The following is a 24,095-nucleotide window of genomic DNA, read 5'->3' as shown; positions in this document are numbered from 1 at the left end:
TAAAAGAAAAAGAAGACCCAATTCAGCATATTTTTATTAACTGAAGAAGTCAAATTTAGTGGAACAATGATGCTTGTTTAATTTATATTTTTATATATATATATATATATATATATATATATATATATATATATATATATATATATATATATATATATATTTTTTTTTTATAGATAATATGGTGCAGTGCCAAAGCAATTACTTGAATGATCGATTAGTCAATTCATTGATTAGTTGTCTACTGACTCTCAGTTAATCGTTCAAATCATTCATCAAACAAACATTCCACACAGCTAATAGCTTTCAGCTAATAGCTTGTGATACTTTGCAGCTTTAAGATTTTTGTATTTCATTTCTTTGAGCAGTTACAAATCAGGGAGATTACGTTTAATTGACTATCAAAACAGATGTGGGCACATGTGTCACACACAATCATATCCAATGTTATCCAAGCAGGTACTGTTTGAAAGTCACCTACATCAATTGAATGCAAACTACAATGCTGCCTTAAACCTGTGTGTGTTTGTCTAAAGGCTCAGCTGACTGTGGGAGGCAGGATGGATGGATGGACAGATGGATGAGGGTTTTTCTGTTAATCATTAATAACCTGGATTAGCCCCAGTCTTCTGTAAATATGATGAATGCATCCACAGCTTCATTAGCTCTGCCTTCCCACTGCACCTTCATTAGTCTGAGGTGACTCTGCGGCACAGAGACTTTTGTTTTCTGGTTAGTATAAGCTGACCCAAAATTTGGATGTAGTGTTGTTGTTTTGTTTTTTTTCCTTGGCTGAAGAAGAGATTGACAAACAGTGTTTCAGGATTTGTTTGTGTGCAGACCCGGTTCCGAGCCTTTAAGGACAGATGATCTGCAGTGGACGGTTTTCTTCAGCTTTCTGTATTTTTCTGCCTTCTGTTTGGCTGATTTTAAAAATCTACTGTCCCAATTTACATCTATGCCAATGAAACGCAGCAGTGAGAGTTCAGGCAGAGATAGAGTGTTTCTTATTCACTCTTTGACCAAGACTGTGTACAGCTCACCAGAGGAAATACACACTGGTTTCAATGGACAGACTTGTCTTCCTCAGGACGATGATTCTGGGGTTAAATCAGGTAATTGAGCCACCACACTTGGTAATAGTCAGGCTTTGTTGTTTTCTAATTTTTTATTTATTTTTTATTATTTTGTCCTTTCGGCCTATCCCATGGGTTCAGGGTCACCACAGCGGATCATTGTCCGCATGTTGATTTGGCACAGTTTTTATGCCGGATGCCCTTCCTGACACAAACCTCCCTGATTTCTAACATTAAGATCCGTTTTATATTCTCTACTGTATCCTTACCTGTATTTCTCTAAAATTCTCTACCTAAAGCCTTTAAATCTCTGTGTATTCATGTGGATGGGTTTAAATTAAGGTCGGGTAAGAAGGTGCTGCTGCTCGGCCACTCGGTGGTGCTACCACAACAGAGCTCGCTGAGCTGACGGCAGTATTACAATTATTTCCCTCACACACACATTAGTTTGGTGATGACGGAGGAGGGACATTGCAACATGTAGAGAAAAATGCATGAAAGCAGCCAAACACTGGCTGTAAAACCTGCTTCCTTACTTTGAGACAATCATTTGTAAACTGTTTTTAGATTTTACGTTTTGCCCATTTTTGTTCAGATTGACAACAGAAGCTTCTCATTAATACCTCACTTGTTGCAAAGGCCTGTTCTCCAGCCATAGTTGCATGCAGCTTTGTTAATAATGAGCAAATCAGGGTTCCCGTAAGTTTTCCCCAGAGTGTTTAGTAAAATAGTGTTATGATGATATAAGGTACACACTGTACTGAAAGAGTGCAGTTTTCAGAATATTTGTATCTCTTACCTCCCACAGCAACATACAAATCCACATGTTCTGCTCACATATTTAACATTTGTCTCAGTGAACATTAATCTAGTGGACATTCTGAACGGTGGTGGAACAAGTAATCTGACCAATAACTAAAGTGCAGGTATCAAAGTGCAAAAATGTGTCTGTCACAAGTAATAGTTTGCCACTCTATAATATTAGGTAAAAAAAAAAACATAGTAAAAGTATTCTTTATGCTGAATGAGTTAATATTTTCCATCATGGAATATAATAGTATTAGATTATAATTATTGATGTAATTCTTTGTTCGTTGTTTTGTCGTAGAGGCTTGTAACATATCATTTTAATGATTTGTTATGTTGGCCATGTGTGTTGTTATCTGATAACCATAATTTCAATCACTTTAGTCACTTTGCTCACACCAATAAAGAGCTATGATTGTACTGCGTTTCGTTTTACTATTCTCAAACCAAACGGTTAATAGTAGCTGATAGTTGTCAAAGAAATGTACTGAAGTAAAACTGCGATTTAGTTTTTATTTTTGGCTCTGAAGTGTAGTGAATTCAAAATTAGCAGGACATGGAAATTTTGGTGTTGACATAATAAAATTAGCGTTGTAATGTCAGGTCATTATTGCCTATTTACTGAGCTACCAACCAATCTTCTTTCTTTCATCAACATAGTATAGTTATGTGGAGTGTGCTTTGTGGCTCGGAGAGTCATTCACTAGTAGAAAATGCCAACTCTTTGAGACCAAAAAGCAATTAAAGCATTCTCACTGAGCACAATAACAAGTCAAAATTGCGTTACAGTACATGTCATTGAACATCTGATCTGGCACTCTTCACAAAAATAAAGGTCCTTTTTATTTGGTTCTTTTTAACTTTTCTCACACACTTCGTTGTTTACTGTTCAGCCACATCCATAGCAATCTAGGTGAAGCTATTTATGAAAGCACAATTTGTCAAGGTCAGAAAAACACCTATTTTGGAGACTCTCCTCAAGTGGATGAAAACAAAGACTTCAAACTAGTTTCATTTTAATTCTTATAAGGGCAAATGATTGGATAAAACAAAATAAAAGCACGGGCTTGAGGCATGTGAGGCATCACTGAAGGCTACAAAAATTCGCTGAAACTAAAATAAATCTGAGAATTAAATGTCAAATATTCCATCAGTAAGAAAAAATTACAAGCAGTCTAGAATGTGATAAAGACGACGAGTCGGATTGGACCAGTCAGCACTGCAATACAGCCTATTTATAATTGTACAATAACCCAAAGTACAGTATTATAAATGAACAGGAAAGTCTTATTAGATTACCCAGCGACATGAACAGTTAATAGCAAATATATATATACATTTATACATAGCACTTTTCAAATCACATATTTTGTTGCAGTGGAGGCACAAAGACAACAGTGATGCAGATGTTTTGTGTCCAAGTAAAATAATCAAATTATTTGAAAAATATATGGTGTTTAAAGGAGAGTTTCGTGATTTAACTTCCTATTTGGAGTTTTAGTTTGGGGCGTACATGTACGTGAATTGTATTAAACTTCCCTCTGCTTTCCCAATATTGAAACATCCTTAGCATTTAGCTGAAAAACTCCTCCAGGTGACATCATCTTTAACAGTTTTTGAGTTCTGATAATGTCACCAAGAGGAGTTCTGGGGAAGCAGGTCGAACAAGACAAAGTCACTGTAGTATCAGCAACGATCTAATAAACTCCCAATGATGTCATCTGGAGGACTTTTTCCAGCTGGAGGCGGAGATATTTTAATATATCAAAGAAGGAGAGTGTAAGGTAACGTTCATATACGTGTACACTCCCGAACTAGGAACATTGGCAGTAAGTGGAAAATTTGTAACATTGCCTTTTAGGAAAATTAAAAAAAAAAAAAACACTTACATTTTTTTTTTTTTTTTTTAATACACTTACCAGGAGAACTAAACATACTGAAGTCATTTTTAGAGGTGGAACCCATGTACCTGTCTTCTCCCCCAAACTACACTATGACTTGTATTTGTCTGAATGTTTCCTACAGAAGCAGAAGACAGTAATGACACGCCGTCCTCTGAAGAAGACCAGGACCTGGTGGATTTTAACCCGGACCTTACAAACAGGCAGAGCATCTCCTCCTCCAGGAAGACCATCAGCCAGATCATCAAAGACAAGAAGAAACAGACCCAGCTCACTCTGCAGTGGTGAGCGTACTGAGAGCAGGCCACTTACTGCATCAGCAAAGGCCCACGGCTAAAAAATAAGTGTCAATAGTGAGGGACAGTATAGTATTTATAGTGTAGGCTGAGTCATCCTCAAAGCCAGAAGAACATATTAATTGCAGCATGTCAACATGAATCACTTTTAGGTGCATGGGGACATAACGACTCACAGGCAAAACGTTAAAAATTGCCATCAGAATTTCAGTGATAATTCAGTGAATATTTACATTTACTGTATTGGCTGGACATGTCCTAAAGGTTGTGCATGAATGACGTGTCTCCACAGGCTGGAAGAGAATTATATAGTCTGTGAAGGAGTGTGTCTTCCTCGATGCATCCTCTACGCCCACTATCTGGACTTCTGCAGGAAGGAGAAATTAGAGCCAGCGTGTGCTGCTACATTTGGAAAGGTGTGTTTACGTACAAAGCCAGATAATGTCTTCACTGTCCACGATGTCCAAAATCGTATGTTGCATTTTTCAGCTCTTGATGAGACAGATCTACGTCCAAAAGACCAGAAATGAAAACTTTTAGATAAATATAGTTAGGTGTTATGATCCGTTTTGTTTTTGTTTTTTTATCCCTTCGGTTTATCCCCTGAGTTCAGAGTCGCCACAGCGGATCATCGTCCGCATGTTGATGTGGCACAGTTTTTACGCCGGATGCCCTTCCTGACGCAAACCTCCCCAATTTCTACCGGGCTTGGACCGGCACCGCACAGCTGAGAAGGGGAAGGGGCTGTTAGGGGTTCAGTGTCTTGCCCAGAGACACTTTCACACATAGCTGGGACTGGGGATCGAACCACTGACCCTGTGGTCCAGTTGACTGCCTTACAAACTGAGCTACAGCCGCCCCGAAACATCTAAATTCCTTGCCCTCTTTTTACTCAGTTTTATACCTAATAATCAGTATTTGAAAGATGTTTAAAAAAAAAAAACATAGTGGTTTTGTTTTGCATTAAAATTTATTCTAGATATAAAAAATGTTTCATCTCTACTTTACTTTCTTTAAAATCCCAACACTGATTCAGGGACAAAAATCTGTTTTGCAGAGACACAGGTTGTATACAGTAGATGAGAGTATGTACTTATTTTGGCTGTGTGTCATGGAGTTTGCCCTGTTTTTGGTGTTGATACTGTTCATTAGTTTCCTTTGTGAAATTGTCAAACACAGCTCCTGTTGAACTTTACATTCTCTGTTCTCATCAGACGATCCGACAGAAGTTTCCTCTTCTAACAACAAGGAGACTGGGAACCAGAGGACACTCCAAGTAAATGCAATATATAGAATTTACTCTTTTACTTTAATATTTAGAATGTTCGACAGAAGTTGACATGTAACCTAAAGCTTTATTTTAAAGATTATATATAAAGATTTATTTTGGTCATTGCAGCTGATGATCACTTTTATTGTATTATTATTTTTATTTATTTTGTTGCCTTTTAACAGATATCATTACTATGGAATTGGCATCAAAGAAAGCAGTGCTTACTACCATTCTGTGTATTCCGGAAAAGGTTTGACCAGGTAACTTATTAATATCATTTTTTTCTTCATTGTGGATCCATCTCATTTGCTTGTGGATCATTATATATTTTATTGTTTGTGTGACCAGTGTTGCACAGTTTTTTTGTTTGTTTATTTCTTTTATCTCAATCTTTGCAGATGATACTCATGTTTAGTTTTTTAATTAGTTTTAACTACATATGTTAAATGCAGTAGTACCCATCTCCTTTACTAAATCCATCTGGAACAAATATTGCTTTATTGTATTTATATATTTCTTTTAAGATGTAAATGTCTTAAAATGTTAGGTCTCTGCCATAAAAACTAATTCAACAAAACTGTGCCAGAGTGTATTTGTGTGTTTATTTCAGAAAACCCCAAGTGATTAAACCTTGTGCACTAAATTCTAATAAAGCTGTATATTGTATAATAATTTTCTCAGATAGAAAATAATTATGGCCATGATGAATGAATGTACATTTCTGATCGCAACTGTATGTTTGCATTAAACCTAATATAAAATCTGTGATTACAGATTTTCAGGGAGCAAGCTCAAGAGTGAGGTAAGACAAAGTTTTTATGTTAAAACTGTAGCACCAGCATCAGCTATACAAAAATGATTTAACATTGGTATGTTTTTATTTCAGGGAGGTTTCACTAGAAAGTACTCTCTGAGCTCGAAAACTGGAACTTTACTCCCAGACTTCCCCAGTGCACAGCATCTTCTGCTGCAAGGAAACATCTCTAGAGAAAAGGTTGGTGGAAAATCCTTTTAGCACACATTCATTATATTGCATAACAGTTTGTGCTGTGGTTGTAACTGGCTGCATTACATTTTGCTTGGTTCAAATAATGTTACAGCAGATCTTCATTGTCCTTTCGCAGGTCGACACTCTGATCATGATGTATAAAACGCACTGCCAGTGCATCCTGGACAACGCCATTAATGTCAACTTTCAGGAGGTGAAAATTTGTGTCACATGAAAGCACTTAATTGTTATTACCGAGTATTATGTTGTAAGGAAGGGAACAGTTTACCATCCACTCAAACTGATACAACTCTTCAAATATTTTGTTACAGATCCAGAATTTTCTGCTCCACTTCTGGCAGGGAATGCCCGACCACCTGCTGCCGCTGCTGGAAAATCCTGTTATAGTCGACATCTTCTGCGTCTGTGACTCCATTCTCTACAAGGTGGTCATTGTTCATTTCTGCAGAACTGGATTAGATGTTAAGTTTAGCTCTTGTTTAGTTTCATTTTTGGTCTACTTTTTTTTTTTTACTAATGAATTCTTTATTTTGTCAGGTTGTAACAGATGTTCTTATCCCTGCTACAATGCAGGAGATGCCTGAAAGGTTTGTTTCTTCATCCTTGATACCGTCTGAAGTTCTTTGTGATATTCATGCTGCTGGTGTTGCAAAATTAGAACCTCATTTCCCGTAAACTACTGAAGTTTTGGAAAGAATTTTTGTAGTTGTAGCAGCAGTTCAGATCTCAGTATTAATACATCCAGCACGTCCACTCTCACCCCCAGTCTTGTTAACTACATATGAATTAAGACGTCCTATGTTCTATGTGATCATTGTCCCCTCAGTCTGTTGGCAGATATACGAAACTTTGCCAAACACTGGGAGCACTGGCTAGCCTCCTCCCTGGAGAACCTCCCAGAATGCCTCGCAGCAAAGAAGCTCCCTATTGCACGCCGATTCGTCTCCTCCCTAAAGCGGCAGACCTCATTCCTGCACCTGGCACAGGTGCAACATGTACTGTAGAACACATTTACATTACATAAACACAATGACTTGAGATTCATTTTGTTTTCATTTTCTTTTCTCTTCTTCCCATGGTTGTAGATAGCACGTCCAGCTCTGTTTGACCAGGCTGTAGTGACCAGCATGGTGTTGGATATTGACAGCGTGGATCTCAGCAGCATCAGCTCACAGCCTCTGCTCAGCGTAAATGCTACAGGAGATCAGGACCCAGACATCTACTCCGAGTGTAAGATGACTTTTCAACTCATGTTTTCTCAAAATAGCATCATCGTTTTTTTTACATTAGAGATGATTCATGTAAATGCAAAGACTGATGCTAAGAAACTGCATTTAGTCGCAACTGTTTCTCATTTTCTTGTCATTTCCCAGATGACTCAATCACCGTCTTTCGGGAGCTGAAGGAGCTGCTGAGGAAAAATGCCACGGTGGAGTCCTTCATTGAGTGGTTGGACTCTGTCGTGGAGCATAAAGTCATCAAGGTAACAGCTGTTCACCTGATTCTGTGTGTACAGTATGTGTGCATGGTGTTGCAAATGTTCTGCTGTTGTTTAGTTTTTCTGTCTTGGTCTCTGCTAAGCCCGGTAAGCAGAGCGGCCGGTCGTTGAAGAAGCGAGCTCAGGACTTCCTGCTAAGGTGGAGTTTCTTTGGTGCCAGAGTGATGCACAACCTCACACTCAACAACGCCTCCAGCTTTGGTAGGAAAATGTCCACAAATAGCACTTTCCAAATGATTGACAAACAAACTGAACCCATTACCCTGCCATAAGACAGAGGAGCGCTGATCTATTGCTTTTTAAAACTGACATCTTATTGTGTTAGGGTGTCAATATCTATGTAAAGGATTATTTTGATTATGTTTTTAGAAATTTGCAAAAACAAGCAAAAAAAGGAATGCATAAAAATATATTTGGCATAATGATATATTTTTTTTTTTTTGGAATGATCAGACTTTCGCACAAGTAGCATTTTAAAATCATAAAAGTGATGTAAACTAACTAACTGAAAACTGATAAATAAAACGGAAATAGTTTTTAACATGTACAAAATATTGTCTTTAAGTCGTAGATACTAAGATAAAAACGGAAAAGAAAAGGGAATAAGAAGGAGCAGGTTTACAGGGAATGTGATCTAACAAAACTAATGACAATTTCACAATAATCACAATTTAGAAAAGCTACATACTGAACATAATGACATGTTGATCACTGTTTGTGATATTAGTAACTGTTGATTAGTTAATTAATTTTCTCCCTGCTTCAGCCCACAGGATGTGTCAGACCACACACACACACACACACACACACACACAGACCCTCACAGAGCTAATACAAGCCGGCTCAGAGCAGATTGCTCTGATAGCGCCATAAATTGTAATGGCCCGACTTGCCTTGATTAAACAAAGTCTTATCTGTGGGTCGTGCGCTCTCTGTTCAAACACATGCACACAAACTCAGTGTATGTGAATAAACACTGACCATTTGGTCCGTCCCTTACTCTGTGAAGTCCCACTAAATCCTGTGTAAACCTGTGACCCTGCAGGTCAAACAAAGAGCAGCTCGACCTTAAAGGTCAAACAGTAGAAAGCTCAGCTGAAATCGAGGTGTTTCTGCACTTTGGCCGCACACTTTCAGGTCTTTTTTTTTTTTTTTTTTCTCATTTCTCATTTTGGCCTGGGCAGGTTCCTTCCATCTGATCAGGATGCTGTTAGATGAATACATCCTGTTGGCACTGGAGACGCAGTTTAACAATGACAAGGAGCAGGACTTGCAGAATCTGCTGGACAAATACATGAAAAATGCAGGTCAAGTATCAGCACAAACCACCAGCATGTTAGATATACTCAAGCTAAGAGGTTTATGGGTTATGTACTGTAGCTATTACAGTAGCAGCCCACAGAGGGTCCTACAGCTTCATAAGAAATTAGCATTAGCTTTCAGAGCTGTTACAACATTCCTCCCATTGCCTCCTGTTTTAGTGAGTTTAAGAAGGGGCCACTGATGATGTGATGTTACTTTGCCACTTTCAGATGCCAGTAAAGCAGCATTCTTGGCGTCGCCAAGCTCCTGCTTCCTTGCTAATCGCAACAAAACCACTGCTGCAATGGACCAGTCGGTGAAGAATGAATCTCTGGGAGAACCCGCCTACATGTCTCTTTCCACCAATCAGCACCAGAGTCTGGAAAAGAGCACGGTCGTTCACCTGGGGACAGATTCTTCTGGGTTCGCTGTTTCAGGTAAAAGAACATAGAAACTGCAAGAAGTAGTATCGCTATAAGGTAACAGAGCACAATGTGAAAACTTAAAGCCACTGTTTTCTGTTTCTTTGGTTTCTTGAGATTTGTTTGCTGAAGATTATTGGAGGTAAAGTCTCACATACAGGACAGGGATGTGCAGAGTTTCTCAGGAGCAGGGGCTGAGATTTGTCTCAACATGGTTAACTTGGTTAATTTCCAATATAACAGTTATTAATTATCGTCTTCCTGGTAGATAAAATAAACAGGCCATGTGTTTTACATTTATAATTGTGAATATTATACAGCTCCTATAAGCTACTGATATATCATTACTGCATTGAGACGAACACGTAAAGGAAGGAAATGGATACGTAAAAAACAAAAATGACACATTTCATTCACTTTGTGTAATATAATGTGTCAAAACTGCAGCAAACATATCGTATAGCCAATGCTCAGCTCACAGACTATCAGTTACTTGCTTGTATCTTACAGAGTGAAGTTTATACAAATTACTCGTATTACATTATTTTGCTTGGTGTAAGCAATAGATGCATCCAGGTAACATGTGACCAAAAACACACTTGTGGTAGTTTTTGAGTGACTACATAGTTATTAACATGACCTACATCTACAGCGCAAACAAAATGCAAATGGACAAATATTAAAGCAAATACTTTGGCAAACTGGATGTTGAACTGCATGCTAAAACACTCCAGACACTTGATGTATTTTTTCCCTTTGTCCTCTTCACACACACAGGTGGTCAGATGGACTTTTCTCAGGTCAGTGGCCCCCTCATGACGCCCCCCATCTCTCCAGCAGCCTTAGTGCACAGAGGCTCTGTAATCAATCAGGGGCCCATGGCGGGGAGACCCCTGATGTCTTCCTCTTCTTCCTCCACCTGCTCCTCCTCCTCGTCCTACTGTCTCTCCTCTCTCAGTGCAATGACTCAGCCCAGCCCCTGCTCATCCTACCCAGAGACCCTGTACCACTGCTTACCTCAGACCAGCTCTAGTTTCTTCCCTCCAGCCAGCAGCTCCTCAACCCCAAATTACCAGGCTGCTCTCAGGTCAGTTTACTATGGTGGATGTACTGTGGAGATTGACAGGATCTGTAAACTGAACTGAACACAGTTTGACATTTTTATTTTGTTAAATGTTAAACATACAGCACTGTGCAAAAGTCTTTGGTCACCATCAGCTTTGCTGCTTAGCAAAGATGCAGTGACAAACCCTTTTTATTTCTATTTATACCGGAATGCTTCAACATTTCCCGAGTTCTTCTATAGACTCTGGCTGTCTTTTTCGTCAACCTGCCTGTAGGTCTGGACTCATTGCACAGACAGGAAGCGATCACCACATCAGAGAAGTACATTACAAAGCCTGAGTCTGAAGAAGAAATCTGGGACGTACTAAAGGAAGGATGATCTAAATTAAATCATAATTGCCAGTGTAATTCTAAAGATATTGGCCTAAGACTTTTGCACAGTACTGTCTATAGGATGAAGATGATGTTCGAATTTCTTGTTTGAATGAGTTAAAAGATGCAAAGCTGTCCAATAATTCAAAAGAGGCCAAAAACAGAAAAATCACATTACAAATACAAAGAATTACAAAAACAACAGGCACACAACATCCGAATAATACAAATAATAATAGATCCCAAACAATCATGAACAAATAACAATTAACACACAGACAAAATGACAAAAATATCAGACATGTCATAAAACAGAAGAAACATTACCACAAACTCCAACAGCCAAAACAAAAGGATGCAGGGCCCTAACTTCCCATAATCCATCAGTGCACCAGTTAAATAGTTTTTATTCTGTGTTTCAGGCCTCAGTCTCAGAGCCAGTGCCTCGCTTCAGTTCAGTGCCAGACTTCATCGTTGGCCTACCACCTCAATCGGTACCCCTCCTTTAACGAGCAGCAGCTGAGCAAAGACGTGTTCTACAGTCATCCAACTCCATCAGTCCACCCGTCATCCAGCAACGCTAGCTGCTCTCTGACGCCGTACAGTTCTGCAGTCCGACCCACGTCCAGCTACGGATCGGGCTCGGATCCAGTTCAAACGGACCCGGGGCTGGACGCTCAGACAGCAGCCCAGATTCTGGAGTCAGCAGAGGGGTTTGGCTTTGTGGGGGCTGGACTGAACCCTACCAGTGGCGGGTGTCAAGGACAGACGTATTCCAACACAGGAAACACTGGTAAGGAAGCCTAAGAACAAGGCACTGATGTGGGAATCAGTGCCTTTACACGATTCAATCTCACTGAGATCACAGATACTGAATGTGTCCAATTCCATAAAAGGGACATAAATTTAAATTATGAACTAGACGGCTTGAAGTAGCCGTTTGATCTTATCGTTATGGATTTTACTGCTGTTATTTTGTTAACAAAATTATACAAATTCACTTCTAATATAAGAACATGTGCAGCAATACTGTGTATTGTTATTACCATAGCTCTCTGGATTTTCTTATCACTTTGAGCACATTTTTTTTTATGTTACCACATCTTTATTTGTAAATTGTCTGTTTGTCCAAAGCTCTTTATTCAAAGCGCTTTTCGCGTTGTGTCACATTCAACCGTCACACACAAACACACACATTGGTGATGATAGCTGCCTTGCATGCTGCATGCCTGACCTATCCAGAGCAACTTGGGGCTTCAAAAATGCTAAAAATACGGATGTGTAGTGTTTACACAACCACATTAGAGAGATGTTGGTCCCTCAGTGATTTACAGACTTTCGCTTTAAGAGGGAAAAAAAGCACAAGAATTGTTGGATTCAAATCATCTTTCTGCCTAAATACACTTTATTAAACCTGTTTTTGTGTGAATAAACATGCCTTGAAGGGAAACACTAGTCTACGTGCACAAACTAAAAGGCATCAGAAAACACTGGGATTCACTTTCCTGCTCTTGTTGCAGGTTACTATGGCAATAGCAGCTACCTGGACAGCCAGCGGATGTCTGTCATCAGCAGCGTCGGCAGCCTGCGGCCCTTCACGTCACCGTATTCTGAAGTCCACGATCCGCTCAACATCCTGGACGAACCGGGCAGGAAAACAACGGGAGCCTTTTTTAACGAGACAGGAACAGGTCAGCAGCTCTTTATAGGCACGTGAAGGTGTGTTGTTAAAGGGATTCTGCATACTTTATGGTTTTGCTTAAGCATTTCCAACAGTTTTTCCTGCACTGCAGCCAATGGCTTCCATTAATTTCTAAACAGTATAATTATCAATTTCCACCATTACTGTTGCTTGTTATGTATGTTGGTCCATCACAGTCACAGCAGCTCCTGCCCGTTACTTCAGCTGGTTTCCTAAATAGCTTCAACGTGAACGTGCCAAAAAAATTGGACAAGAAGGAATTAGTTCAAAAATATAATTATCTCCATAAAGTCTTGTTCACAAGTTATTTTTTTTGCCAGTCCAAGACAGGTCTCAATACTTTTTATGGCTGTAATAAGTGTTCTGTCGTTGGCTGCATATCTTCCAGACTGCTTACTAGATCACTGCGCTGCTATGTCTCAGGAATTCAAAGCTTTGCATTTACTTCAGTGCACACAAAGCTGAAAACTGGCTGGATCTTCAGTCTAGACTGTAGAGGCTGACTACATAAACTGAACCTTGTTCTCAGACACACCCACTGACGTCACATCCAACATCCTCAACAACTCAGTTTGCAACATGGAGTCCCATCTCTGGGGACGGTTGTGGTGTATCAAAACCTCATGATGTTAAAAAAAGATCTGAGGGCAGAAACCTTGTGTCAACGAGTTGAAGCGATGGAAAGTGTGCAGGATTCTTTACTTGTCTTTGTAGCCCGCAACACAAAACATTCCGGAAAATGGCTTATAGGACACGTTGGAGACAAAGACTCAAGGGCTTAGATTTATTCTTTCTGGTTTGTTGCTGTTTACTGTATATGGTCCTCATTTAAGTTTTACAATTTTAAATGTGTGTCTGATTTGAATTGGATTAAATTGAAAGGTGACCACACATGGTCAACCAATCCATCTACTCCGTCAAAACATTTGTAGACACAGTGTACAAGAAAGATGCATCATAAAATACCTTTTAAGACGCCAAAGCTGGATCTATCAGCATAAACTCTATCCTGTTTTCCTCCTCAGATCATTCCCTCCCCTCATCAGGATCTGCTCCCTGCATGTTTGGAGCTCCGTCTCCGTTTACCTCACAGGAAACGCTGTTATCTCGGCAGCGTGTCGCACCCTCCTCAGAGGTGCAGGACCTGGTCTCCTCGCTGCCCCCTATTAATACGGTCTTTATGGGCACAGGAGGGGTACAGTGACGCTGAAAGCACAAACTTCTGCCGGAGGATGTCATGTCGTGATGTTTGGGTTTCAGTTTCTGAATGAAAGTACAGCGCAAAATTCTTCCATGTGGTTTGCACAGCGGAGTCACTTGGCCACATTTAATTCCAGAAAACCCAAACTTAAAGGCACAGCAGGAGTTGTAGCTTACCCATCATGAGCCTCCTGTATAAGAGTTTTACATGATCACACATTGCCATTATTATGACAAGACTGTAGTTTATGTATTTTTCAAATGGAAGATATTTCTAAAATTGTGGATTGCTATTTAAAAATACAAACGATTCAGATATTTTATTGGGAATCCAGATAAAGACAAAAATGCTTTTGTTGGTAAATTATGCTGCAGGGCTTCCACTTTGTCGGTGTGCAGGCTCTTCTAAATAAACCCTGAGTAAAGTCAAGAACAACGTGGTGTTTTCCGACTCCACCAAAGGTCACAAACGGCTGTCAGGTTGGCTAATGGCAAATGGAGAGCGCGTCATTATTTACTCGTGTGGCTTCTTCTTCGCTCGTTTACTCACACTGCCATTGCAGATGCTGACCTGACACACAGGCCTGAAGACAAATCAACGTAAGGACAGGAGGAGCTGGGAACTGAACCGCTGAGGTTTTCTCGATTGCGTCTCCTCTTTCTTTTAAATAGGACCCTGTTTTTTTTTTTTTGTTTGTTTTGCTGTAAAGCTACAACTTCATGCACTAGCATGACACTTCGATCCCGTGTGCTCTGCTAAGCCCTCCCCCCTCTCCCTGCTCTGCTCTCCCACCATCTGTTATGCCACTTTGTGCACAGGTATTAGTCACTATCGAAATACAATAAATCAGAAGCTGTAAAACTCACTAATCAAGCAAAAATGGTTAATTGTCTGACTGCTTAAGAGTGAGCATCACTCCACTAACACTAATGAGTGTGGGAGCATTTTTTAATTTAAATAATTTGAATAAAGCCACAAACTGTAGCTTTAAATGAGTTTGTACTTAATTTCTTAAACGCATCTAAACTACAAAATCAAAACCCCTAATTGCCATATTAATAACAAGCTACGGCAACTGGTTTTGTGCCAGACCAGCACACTCACAATGACAATGGTTTATCAGGTCTTATTGTATTTAGCGTGTAAAATGTTTGCCGCGTGAAAAAAGTGAGGTGGATTCCATTTCATCCTCTTGGGAATATTATCTGGAAGCTGCAGGTGTCCACATTTCATGTCAATCCATTTAATAATTACTGAAGCATTTAAGTTTGGTCCATAGACCCTTTCCTTTGCAGCTCTAACGCCAAAAGACTTTGTGATTAATTTCCTTGTGGATTCTGTTTGTGCGTCTGTGCACTCAGTTACTCGCTGGAATAATGCAGACACTGAACTGAACAGGGAGCAGTTTGAGCTCTTGCTTTTGTTTGGCAACCAACACATTCAATAATAGAAGCCAATAGAGTTCTTATCTGCTTTGATTCAAAGGCCACGTGTCAAACCACCTTACGCATGACTCTTTAATGGATGAACACACAGATTACGGGACGGACGCACGATGACGACTGCGGATCAAAGTTGGGAGGCACAATGGAGGGAGATATGACCGAGATAAACGTGTTTAACCGGGGAGAAAGAGGGAGAGATTTATGAGTAAACTGTTAATATGACACAACGGTGACATCTGTAAACCATGGAAAACTGTCTCCACTTGAGTTTGTCCGTCCTGAGAGGGACACCATAAAACTGACACTGACAGGGGTTTGTTTTTTTTGGGGGGGTGAATAATAACAGCTAAATTAAAGCCTTTGGGCAGTATTATTGTTATGTACTCACACGTGAGGTAAATTCTGTTTTTTAAAAGCTTTTTATGTGATTACAATATGAGACTCATTTAGCGAAAAAGCATCACAAATTAATGTGATTACACATAAAAGGAAACTACTCAATTAAATCCATAAGGAGGAACAATAAAGTGGGCTGAGCCAAAAAGGAGTCAAACTATTTCCAAACACACTGGAGCGTTTTACTCCTCTAATGTGTCCGTGTGATCAGAAATAAGTCAAACTGACAGGCTGCTGCTCAGTTTGAGATGGATGGCAGTGACGTGGGCCTGCTCCCTCCTCCCGTCTTGACTGGCTTTTATACGTTATCTACTGGGGGGGGAAAAAATCCATTTCAGGTGCTTACGCAGCGGCGCAGGGACAGATGGTGGCATATGTAATGATTACAGAATCCCCACGTTAAAATACTTTAATTACTAAGTCAATAATGGCGGCAACAATTGCAGGACCTTTAGTGTAAAAACAACAGAAGGCGGAAGGCAAACTTTGGGCCAATGTTTAACCAGAACTTTGCATTAGAGCTGACTGAGACAGTCACTGTGTGTGTGTGTGTGTGTGTGTGTGTTACGTGTTGTCTGTGCGTATGACAAACAACGTTGTCATTTTTATGCCAGAAACAGGCCTTGTTTTCAGCACATGAAACAAGTTAGTTCTGTTTTCTACTCCACGTTTTTCTTGAACTTGAAATTGTAAAGGGCCTTGACTCTGGCAAAGTGACTCTGTTGAGCTTTAGTGTACCAGCATATGTCATTGGAACAAAGCTGCAATCTTCCTAAAAAAAATGTGGATATTAAAAGCTCTTTCATCAACTTCACCTTTAAAAACTACAACAATAATGAACAGTGGCCTAACGCTACCCCTAAATATGCAAAATATAGACCTCATATAAGTAAAAACAAACAAATTACCCAAAAACTTTGGTGGCAACGTGTGGAGACTGTTGTCTTTCATCAGTTTCACATGTGTCTCCAATCATACAATCAGTCACTGAGCATCTTTTAAAAAAGTCCTCACTGAGCTGTTTGGTATAATTGTGGGCAGAAAACTGATCCCAAACTAAACAGAAGGTCGAATGAGAAAACAAGAGCAACCCACCACACTTTATGCTGCTTCTAAATGAAAGTGGGCTCCATGGAACAATATCAAACCCTGAGCACCATTGGCTGAACATGTATACAAACCACAGTGTTAATGGGGGTGGGGGGCTGTTTGGTGAGAAACATGAGGAAATAAAGAAAAATACAGTTCCTATAAAAAGTTTTATTGACAGCAGAATTCAATCACGGTCAATATAAGTTGCCAACTTTCACTAACAAATATATATAAAAACATACCTCAATGTCAAAGTGAAAACAAGTCTCTGCAGTGTGATGTCAATTAAATAAAAATATGTAAATATTCACCCCCTTTAAAATGACTGACCTAATCCAGCCATTTGGTGCTAGCAGTCCTGAGTGGGGATCACCTGAGTGCCGTGAATGTGTCTCAAGTGATCGCAGTATTAACTCACCTGTGTCTGGAAGGTCCAGTCACTGCTTGATGAGTCTTCCTGGCCACTATTACACCATGAAGACAAAGGAATTCACTAAGCAACTCAGAGAACAGGTCACTGAAAAGCACAAGTCGGGGGATGGATGCAAAACAAACATCTCCAAGGCACTGAACATCCCCCGGAGTGCAGTGAAATCCACCATCAAGAAATGGAAGGAATATGGCTCATGTCCAAATGCCCAGAACAGGCCATTCTCACGAACTGAGTGACCGTGGAAGAAGGAGTCTAGTGAGAGAGACCACCAGCGCACCGATGACAACTCTGAGGGGGTTACAAGCTTCAGCAGCTGAGACGGGAACGTGGCACGGAGAAAGACACTGTGGGAGACTCCGTGGTCAGATAGAAGAAGGTTCTTTGGTCGGATGAGACCTAAATGGTGCTTTTTGGTCCCTACTGTGAAACACGCTGGTGGCAGCGTGGTGGTGCGGGGACGCTTCCCGGCGGCCGTCCCTGGAAGGCCTGTAAAGGTAGATGGTGAAATAAATGCAGAAAAACGTAGGAGGAGGACAATCTTATTCAGTCTACAAGAGAACTAATGCTTGGGAGAAGATTAGTTTCTCAGCAAGACGATGACCTGAAGCACACAGATACATTCTCTGACTACAAGGTGAATGTCCTGGAGCGTCCGAGTCAAAGCCCTCACATCAGTCCAGGACACATCAGTCCAGGCTCAACCCCGTTTTCACTTTGACATTAATGATCTATTGATCTGAAATGATTTTGTAAATGCCACCGTCTTATATTGACCAAGATGAATTTAGAATGTAAATAAAAGCGTGAAACATCCAAGGGGGTGAATACTTTTTATAGACACTGTGCACTTTTCACAAAGTGCCATTTGCATTTGTTAAACTAATCAAAACATTAAAAACTAAAAAATTTTATTGAATATGAAGTAGAGAATTAGTGGGTGACTTTTAATAGTTTCAGCCTATTTAAGAGAAATGTGTCTATTCTTAAGTGAAGAAATGCCCCCACTTTAATTCATGTCTGTGTAGAAACGTTTTCAACCTCTAAATGACTTTTATGAAGTCTTTTATGAAAATGGTATTGACATCAAATAACATAATTTAGTACTACAACTGCAGTAATACAGGCAGTGAATGCAGTGGTAACATTTCACCACTAGGTGTCACTAAAGCTTTGAGACAGATTGAGTCAGTAGTGTCTGTGTACCAGCAGCAACTTTAAAGTGATAAACACATTACTACATGAATATTTATAAATAATATTAGTCTCTGATGTTTACAGAGCCATTTTGCAATAAGAGTACTTTTACTTTTGGTACTTCCGTTTTTTTAAATCACTTTTTTTGTATTATTTTGTACTTTTGCAAGATTTTAAATGGAGGAGTTTTACAGCCACTTACGCTGCTGCCGGTTAACTAACTGTATTTGTTCTTGGAAGAAAATGCATCCAAAGGCTTTTCAGCGTGGACATGTTGACCTGTCACATCTTTGATAACTGAGCAGTTAATTACAGCTCTAGTGAAAAAAATAAAAAAGTATTTTATTTCCTTAATTACTTACATACTCACAATATGCACTTATAGATTTACTTAAATGGGATTTTAAATGAAGGGCTTTTACTTGTAATGGAGTATTTATACAGTTTAATATTATTACATGTACGTAGATTGAGAACTTTTTAGATTTCTGCAGAAAACAACCGTAGAGCAAATCTGGACCAGACTTGTATTTTCATTTTACATCTCTGTTGCAAACACGTTGACATGTTGATACTGAACGTTTGAGGAAAATGTTCACATTAATGTATTTGTTTCCCACTGAAATATCCTGAAGTACAACATCCACCACGACCGCCAGTGCACTTCACGAAGGACCCTGCTTGAGTTGTCCAAAAACCAGTCAACCAGTAAATATCTGAATGTAATAGATTACTTTTGTCACCAGAAAATACAGTAATTGGAGAAATAAATATACAGTAGATGTAAATAAGCTGCCAGCCCCAGATGTGGTTTTGGCTGCTCTGATCACTTTTAAATTGAAGCATGAAAATAATCCAGACACAGACTGTAAACAGGGTATTGTTGGTCCTGTTTAACCACACAGCTAAGCCAACAATACCATAATATAAAATGCCAGTTGTGAGCCATGAAGCGCAGGGTTAATCATTTAATTCCCAGTCTAATGGCCATGTTGAAGTGTCCTTGGGCAGCACACTGAGCCCTAAGTTGCCCCTGGTGTGTATAAAAGTATCCAAGCTACTGTTTCACCTCAGAGCTGCGGTCGACGGACAGAATCTGGCTGTGCTTTGCTGAGAGTTCTAAACCGCCTGTACGTGCGACGGGTTGTATGTGTCAGCTCTGACCAGCAGCCTGTCAGGGTGGGTCGCCCACCCCTCCTCCAATGACAGCTGGAACCGACTCCAGCTCCCCTGAGACTCTTAACAGTCCATCAGTTATTTTAACTGATGGACGGTTAGTGACCTCTAATTGTGTTGCCTTATTCACAGGATCATAGTGTTTACAGTGCTGTGCGCGTAGAATAGCATGTAAACCGACAAAATCAAAGATCGATGGTAAATTCTGCGGAAAAAACCTTTGAAATGCCAAAGCAAGTGAGTGTATAGAGTAAATTTGCCAGAACTGAGCCTCAATTGAGCGTTGTTAGACTCACATTTGGATCAAGTGCAGCACTTGTGATTGTTTAACAGACATATCAAATGAAGACAGGTGTTTCTGCTGTACGTGGTCCCGTGTAGACTTTTAGGAAACACAAGGAAAACGCTGCAATAACGCAGCGCTTTGCCCTTCGTTTAATACAACTCCTCAGGTGAATGGACGGCTTATTCTCCCACACAGTACACAACAGGAAGGGCAAGATGCTACTTTGAGGTAAATAAACCTGCCGCAGACAGTTGGAAATAAAAGTTAAAGAAACAGAAGAGGAACATGCCATTTACGCACTGTGTATATCGCCATTATAACACCCCAAGGTAAAAGCTCCGGCCATTCTTTGTGGACTTAATTGCGTCTTTTATTTGGTTGACTGAATGAAACTGGGAAGTCTTTTATATATGTGTCATAACTTCAGTTATTGGCCAGAATGTGTTCATGCTGCAACAATAACAAACAGGCTGAAAGTCTGATGGGTTGTAAATGCACCATGGATATTATTCTGCACTTAAAATCAGGAATATTGCGACCCAACAAAGGGGATAAATGAGAGCGTATTTTGTTTTGCGCTTTCATCGTGCACGTTTGTCACTCCCGACTGACTGGACTACAACCTTACATCCCAAGCCTTTAAAGAAACCAGAAATGTCCACGCTGGAGTCCCTGGCAGCAGGTGGGAGGGAAAGAAAGGGGTCCCCTACTTCATCACTCACAACTTTTGAGTGAATTTGAAGAAAATGCAAAGTAATGGGTGAATTCATCCATTGTAAAAACCTTGTCGTGATGCGCCAACTCCTAAACAGTTGGTGACTCCCATTTTCTTGTCAGCCATTAGAACCAGGGCAGAGGACAAATCAGAGGGACAACATGACACAAGCAATAAGCAAACTTCAACGAAAACAATGTCGAATGTGATGGAAATACATTTTTCCTTCGTTTACTCCATTAAGTTGAGGAAACCCAACGGAATAAAGTCATGTTTAATGTTGGTCCTGAATATAAGGCCCTTTTTTTCAGGGTTGAAGTAATGTAGCCAGTTCAATGTGGGCAGTTGTGGCTCATGAGGTCGAGCTGTCGTCCATGAATCGCTGGGTACAAGGTTTCATCCTTTGTTCCCTTCTTCCATGTGCCAGTGTGTCTTTGGGCAAACAGCAGGACCAGGACAGACTGAAAATATTGGCCATGTTGCCAGTGGAACAGACACTTGTGAATGAGACTGAGTTCAACCTATTACTACTGTACTAAGCTGCAGACAATGCTTGAAGAAGCATTTATTCCAAAAATAATAGAAGGTGAATAAACATTAAATATTTTATGAGTGATGCAAAGACACGCTGACAAAACAACATCCTCTATGTCATCCAGTATTTCTTGAGGTTGTTTGTGACTGATTTAATAAATTCACGAACAAAGAATATGGAAAGGGCCAGTCACATTGATTTGTGACAGCCGTCACTGTCACTACAACTAATGTGGAGTTCGGAAATCCAGATCTTTGCTACTGTGACTGGCGACGCCACTGCCTGTTCTGCATCGCTGTTTTAGTCATGTAATGAAAAAACCTCAATACAGCCGGGATTTGAGTTATCACAACATGATAGCATCTTTGTAATTCTAACTTCTGAACCCTTTTCTTTGCAGTGCCTCAAAATGTTGCTGCATGTCTTTGGTTCTATGACACAGACGGAAACTCTCAAAGAGCCTGAAGGTGTCGTTCTTACTGCGGTTGCTGTCTTCTTCGCATTTAAAACGTGTACAGCTAATAATGACAGAACAAGCCAAAAACAAGCTAAATGATACATCTATTGTTTGTTTGTGGTAAGAAACGATTTTGTAAATTTTTAGATACACTTATGCGACTTATTAAAGTACAACTTAAACAAATTTAAGATGGTTGTTAAATATAAAAATAGCCACATGTTAGTGCTATTGCTGTTTTTTTGTCATGATGGTGTAGCTGAACACCAAGTTTATTTGAATGTATTGCAAAGACCTACATTCATATAACACGAAGGGGGAGGATGCTGAGTTTTATCAATGCTTTCCACCCAAGGGCGGCTGAGATTGCTGAAATTAATAAATGGCAAACAGAGTACGAGTGTGGACAAGCAATAGATTACATTCAGACTACAGTGTTTAGAATTGTGGCTTTGGGTTTTTGTGTTGACCTAGAACTCAAGAGACCACTACACGGCATCCTGAAAGTATTCCCACACTTTTTCCACATTTTCTTATGTCACGGCGTTATTGCAAAATTGATCAGATTCACGATTTTAAATTCTACAAACAATAATGACAACGTGAAATAGTTTGTACACATTTTATACTAAAGTCTTCTGAAGTTGAAGCACTAAGTGCTGCGAGGGAAAGTAGAGCGGCTGTCCACCAATCTCACAGTGGTTGGTTCAATCCCCGGCTCCTCCGGTTACATGTGGAAGTGTCCTTGAGCAAGACACTTTCTACAGCTTCAAAGTTCATAGCATAAAGCTTGTTTATAGCCGTTTGCTTTACATTTAGGAAAGTAGAGTCCACCAAAGTATCTATCGATAATAACAGTTCTGTTTTACTTTAGGCTTGGTACTGAAAACTCTCACTGAACTACTGTGACATGTTATCGCAGTAGTTATACTGTTATCACCGCTGTCAAGTCTGCCAGTTAACTTACACAGCTTTTTCTTTTTAACACAGCTTTTTCTAAAAATGTGTTAATATGCACAACATGGTAAAACTGCAGGAAATAAAAACATTTCTTTAAGTGACAAAGAAGTCGTGATGTTATATGTACTATTCCTGTAATAGGAAAACTAACTGACGTTAATTTAAAACCCATATCCAAAAAATAGCTGCTGAAATAGACATTTGACAGCTTACTGTCGAGTTTGTCCTTTGCCAGAGAAGTAAACAACCAAGCGAGTGGAATTCCACATCTGTCGAGTCCAAATACAAACCATTAGTTTTTGGTCCATCACAACCATCACAACCTTGAAACAACAACAATGGCTAAATGAAGCTGCACTCCTGACTGTTTAACATGTGTTTTATTCTGTCGCAGGAATGTTCAAGTTTCACTCTTTTTTCCTTTTTCCTTTCTATACTATCAAATCCTCCTTAATATAAAAAGATACGACTGCCATTCAATGGTCTTTAAGTTCATGCAGCTGGAATCAGTCTGTCCTCGAATAGATGGGAGAAACTGGATTGAGCAATGGACTTTAATTCCACAGAAACGTTCACACAGTGACTTTACACGCAGCACTGCAAAGTCTGTGACAAAAATAATTATTCTGTTGTCATTTTTAAAGCACAAGCCAAATATTTGGTGGTTCCAGCATCTTCCATGTCAGGACATCAGTACAAACAGTTCACTGGGAAAATAGGATTTGAATTACTCAATAATTATTTACAACATTGTTGCAAATTATTATTTGCATCCATGGAAAGCAACAAACTCCACTTTGATAAAATGGTCTCAGCAGTTTATGGGTATTGATTATACCATAGTCAGAGATTAACTGACAGAAAGTGGATGATACAGTCCAGAAACCATAGATGCTACATGAGTTAAACTAGTTTGGTGTTTGATCTTTTTCTTGGTAAGTGTTTGGTTTGGTTTGTTGTATTTAGGGGAATTGCTGACCCAAATTGATCAACTTCACAGGAAAAAGATGCCCGTGGGTAAAAGACAAACTGCTGGCTTTTTTCTTTTCCATCACATCTCCAAAAATCCCCGCACAGACAAACCTCCAGTGAATTCCCTCTGTTCATGGGAAATGTCTGTGGATTACAGTAGCTAATTCGTTTGTGCCATGGACCACAGTTGTTGTCCAACAGCGATTAGAAACACATCACCCAGAGACTCTGCTCCACTGGCTGACGTATTTCTTCATTCCGAAAAACTGAACACAATGACGTGAACCCCCATTACTTCGTATGCAAGGTCAACTCTGCCTGTGCACGATTTCCTTTTCAATATCCAAAGGGCCTTTTTTTTTTTTTTTTTTTTTTTTTTTTTGGTTTATGACCTAACTGCTCCACCAAGCAAGCCAGTCCATGAACGCTCTCAGATTTTCCTTAAAGACACCTCCAAAGCCACAAGCAATGGGAGGATTCGTGTGGCGCCTTGACTAAACAGCATTATGATCA

The 24,095-nt window shown here is 39.8% G+C and overlaps 1 protein-coding gene across 1 annotated transcript; it reads left to right on the top strand.

Moving 5' to 3' along the window:
* Positions 1-687: 687 nt before the first annotated feature.
* rfx6 (regulatory factor X, 6) lies at positions 688-18,105 on the top strand. The gene is made up of 20 exons (XM_067482552.1): positions 688-1,112; positions 3,906-4,065; positions 4,370-4,493; positions 5,292-5,353; positions 5,533-5,610; positions 6,125-6,152; positions 6,237-6,344; positions 6,475-6,552; positions 6,671-6,784; positions 6,897-6,946; positions 7,186-7,345; positions 7,445-7,589; positions 7,733-7,842; positions 7,941-8,058; positions 9,042-9,164; positions 9,390-9,596; positions 10,359-10,668; positions 11,441-11,811; positions 12,539-12,709; positions 13,746-18,105. The coding sequence occupies exons 1-20, from the start codon at positions 956-958 to the stop codon at positions 13,922-13,924; spliced, it is 2,853 nt and encodes a 950-aa protein (XP_067338653.1). The 5' UTR covers positions 688-955; the 3' UTR covers positions 13,925-18,105.
* The last annotated feature ends 5,990 nt before the right edge of the window (positions 18,106-24,095 follow it).

The sequence above is a fragment of the Channa argus genome, chromosome 17, assembly GCF_033026475.1.
Source record: "Channa argus isolate prfri chromosome 17, Channa argus male v1.0, whole genome shotgun sequence".
Taxonomy (NCBI): Eukaryota; Metazoa; Chordata; class Actinopteri; order Anabantiformes; family Channidae; genus Channa; species Channa argus.
The sequence above is the reverse complement of the archived record's forward strand: the minus strand, read 5'-3'. Positions and strand labels throughout refer to the sequence as shown.

Bases quoted from the DNA above. Each gene is read 5' to 3' on its own strand.
- rfx6 (XM_067482552.1), top strand. From the start codon at position 956: ATGCCAATGAAACGCAGCAGTGAGAGTTCAGGCAGAGATAGAGTGTTT. The intron at 6,785-6,896 runs GTGGTCATTGTT...TTATTTTGTCAG, and splicing joins GTGACTCCATTCTCTACAAG to GTTGTAACAGATGTTCTTAT. The intron at 6,947-7,185 runs GTTTGTTTCTTC...TTGTCCCCTCAG, and splicing joins ATGCAGGAGATGCCTGAAAG to TCTGTTGGCAGATATACGAA.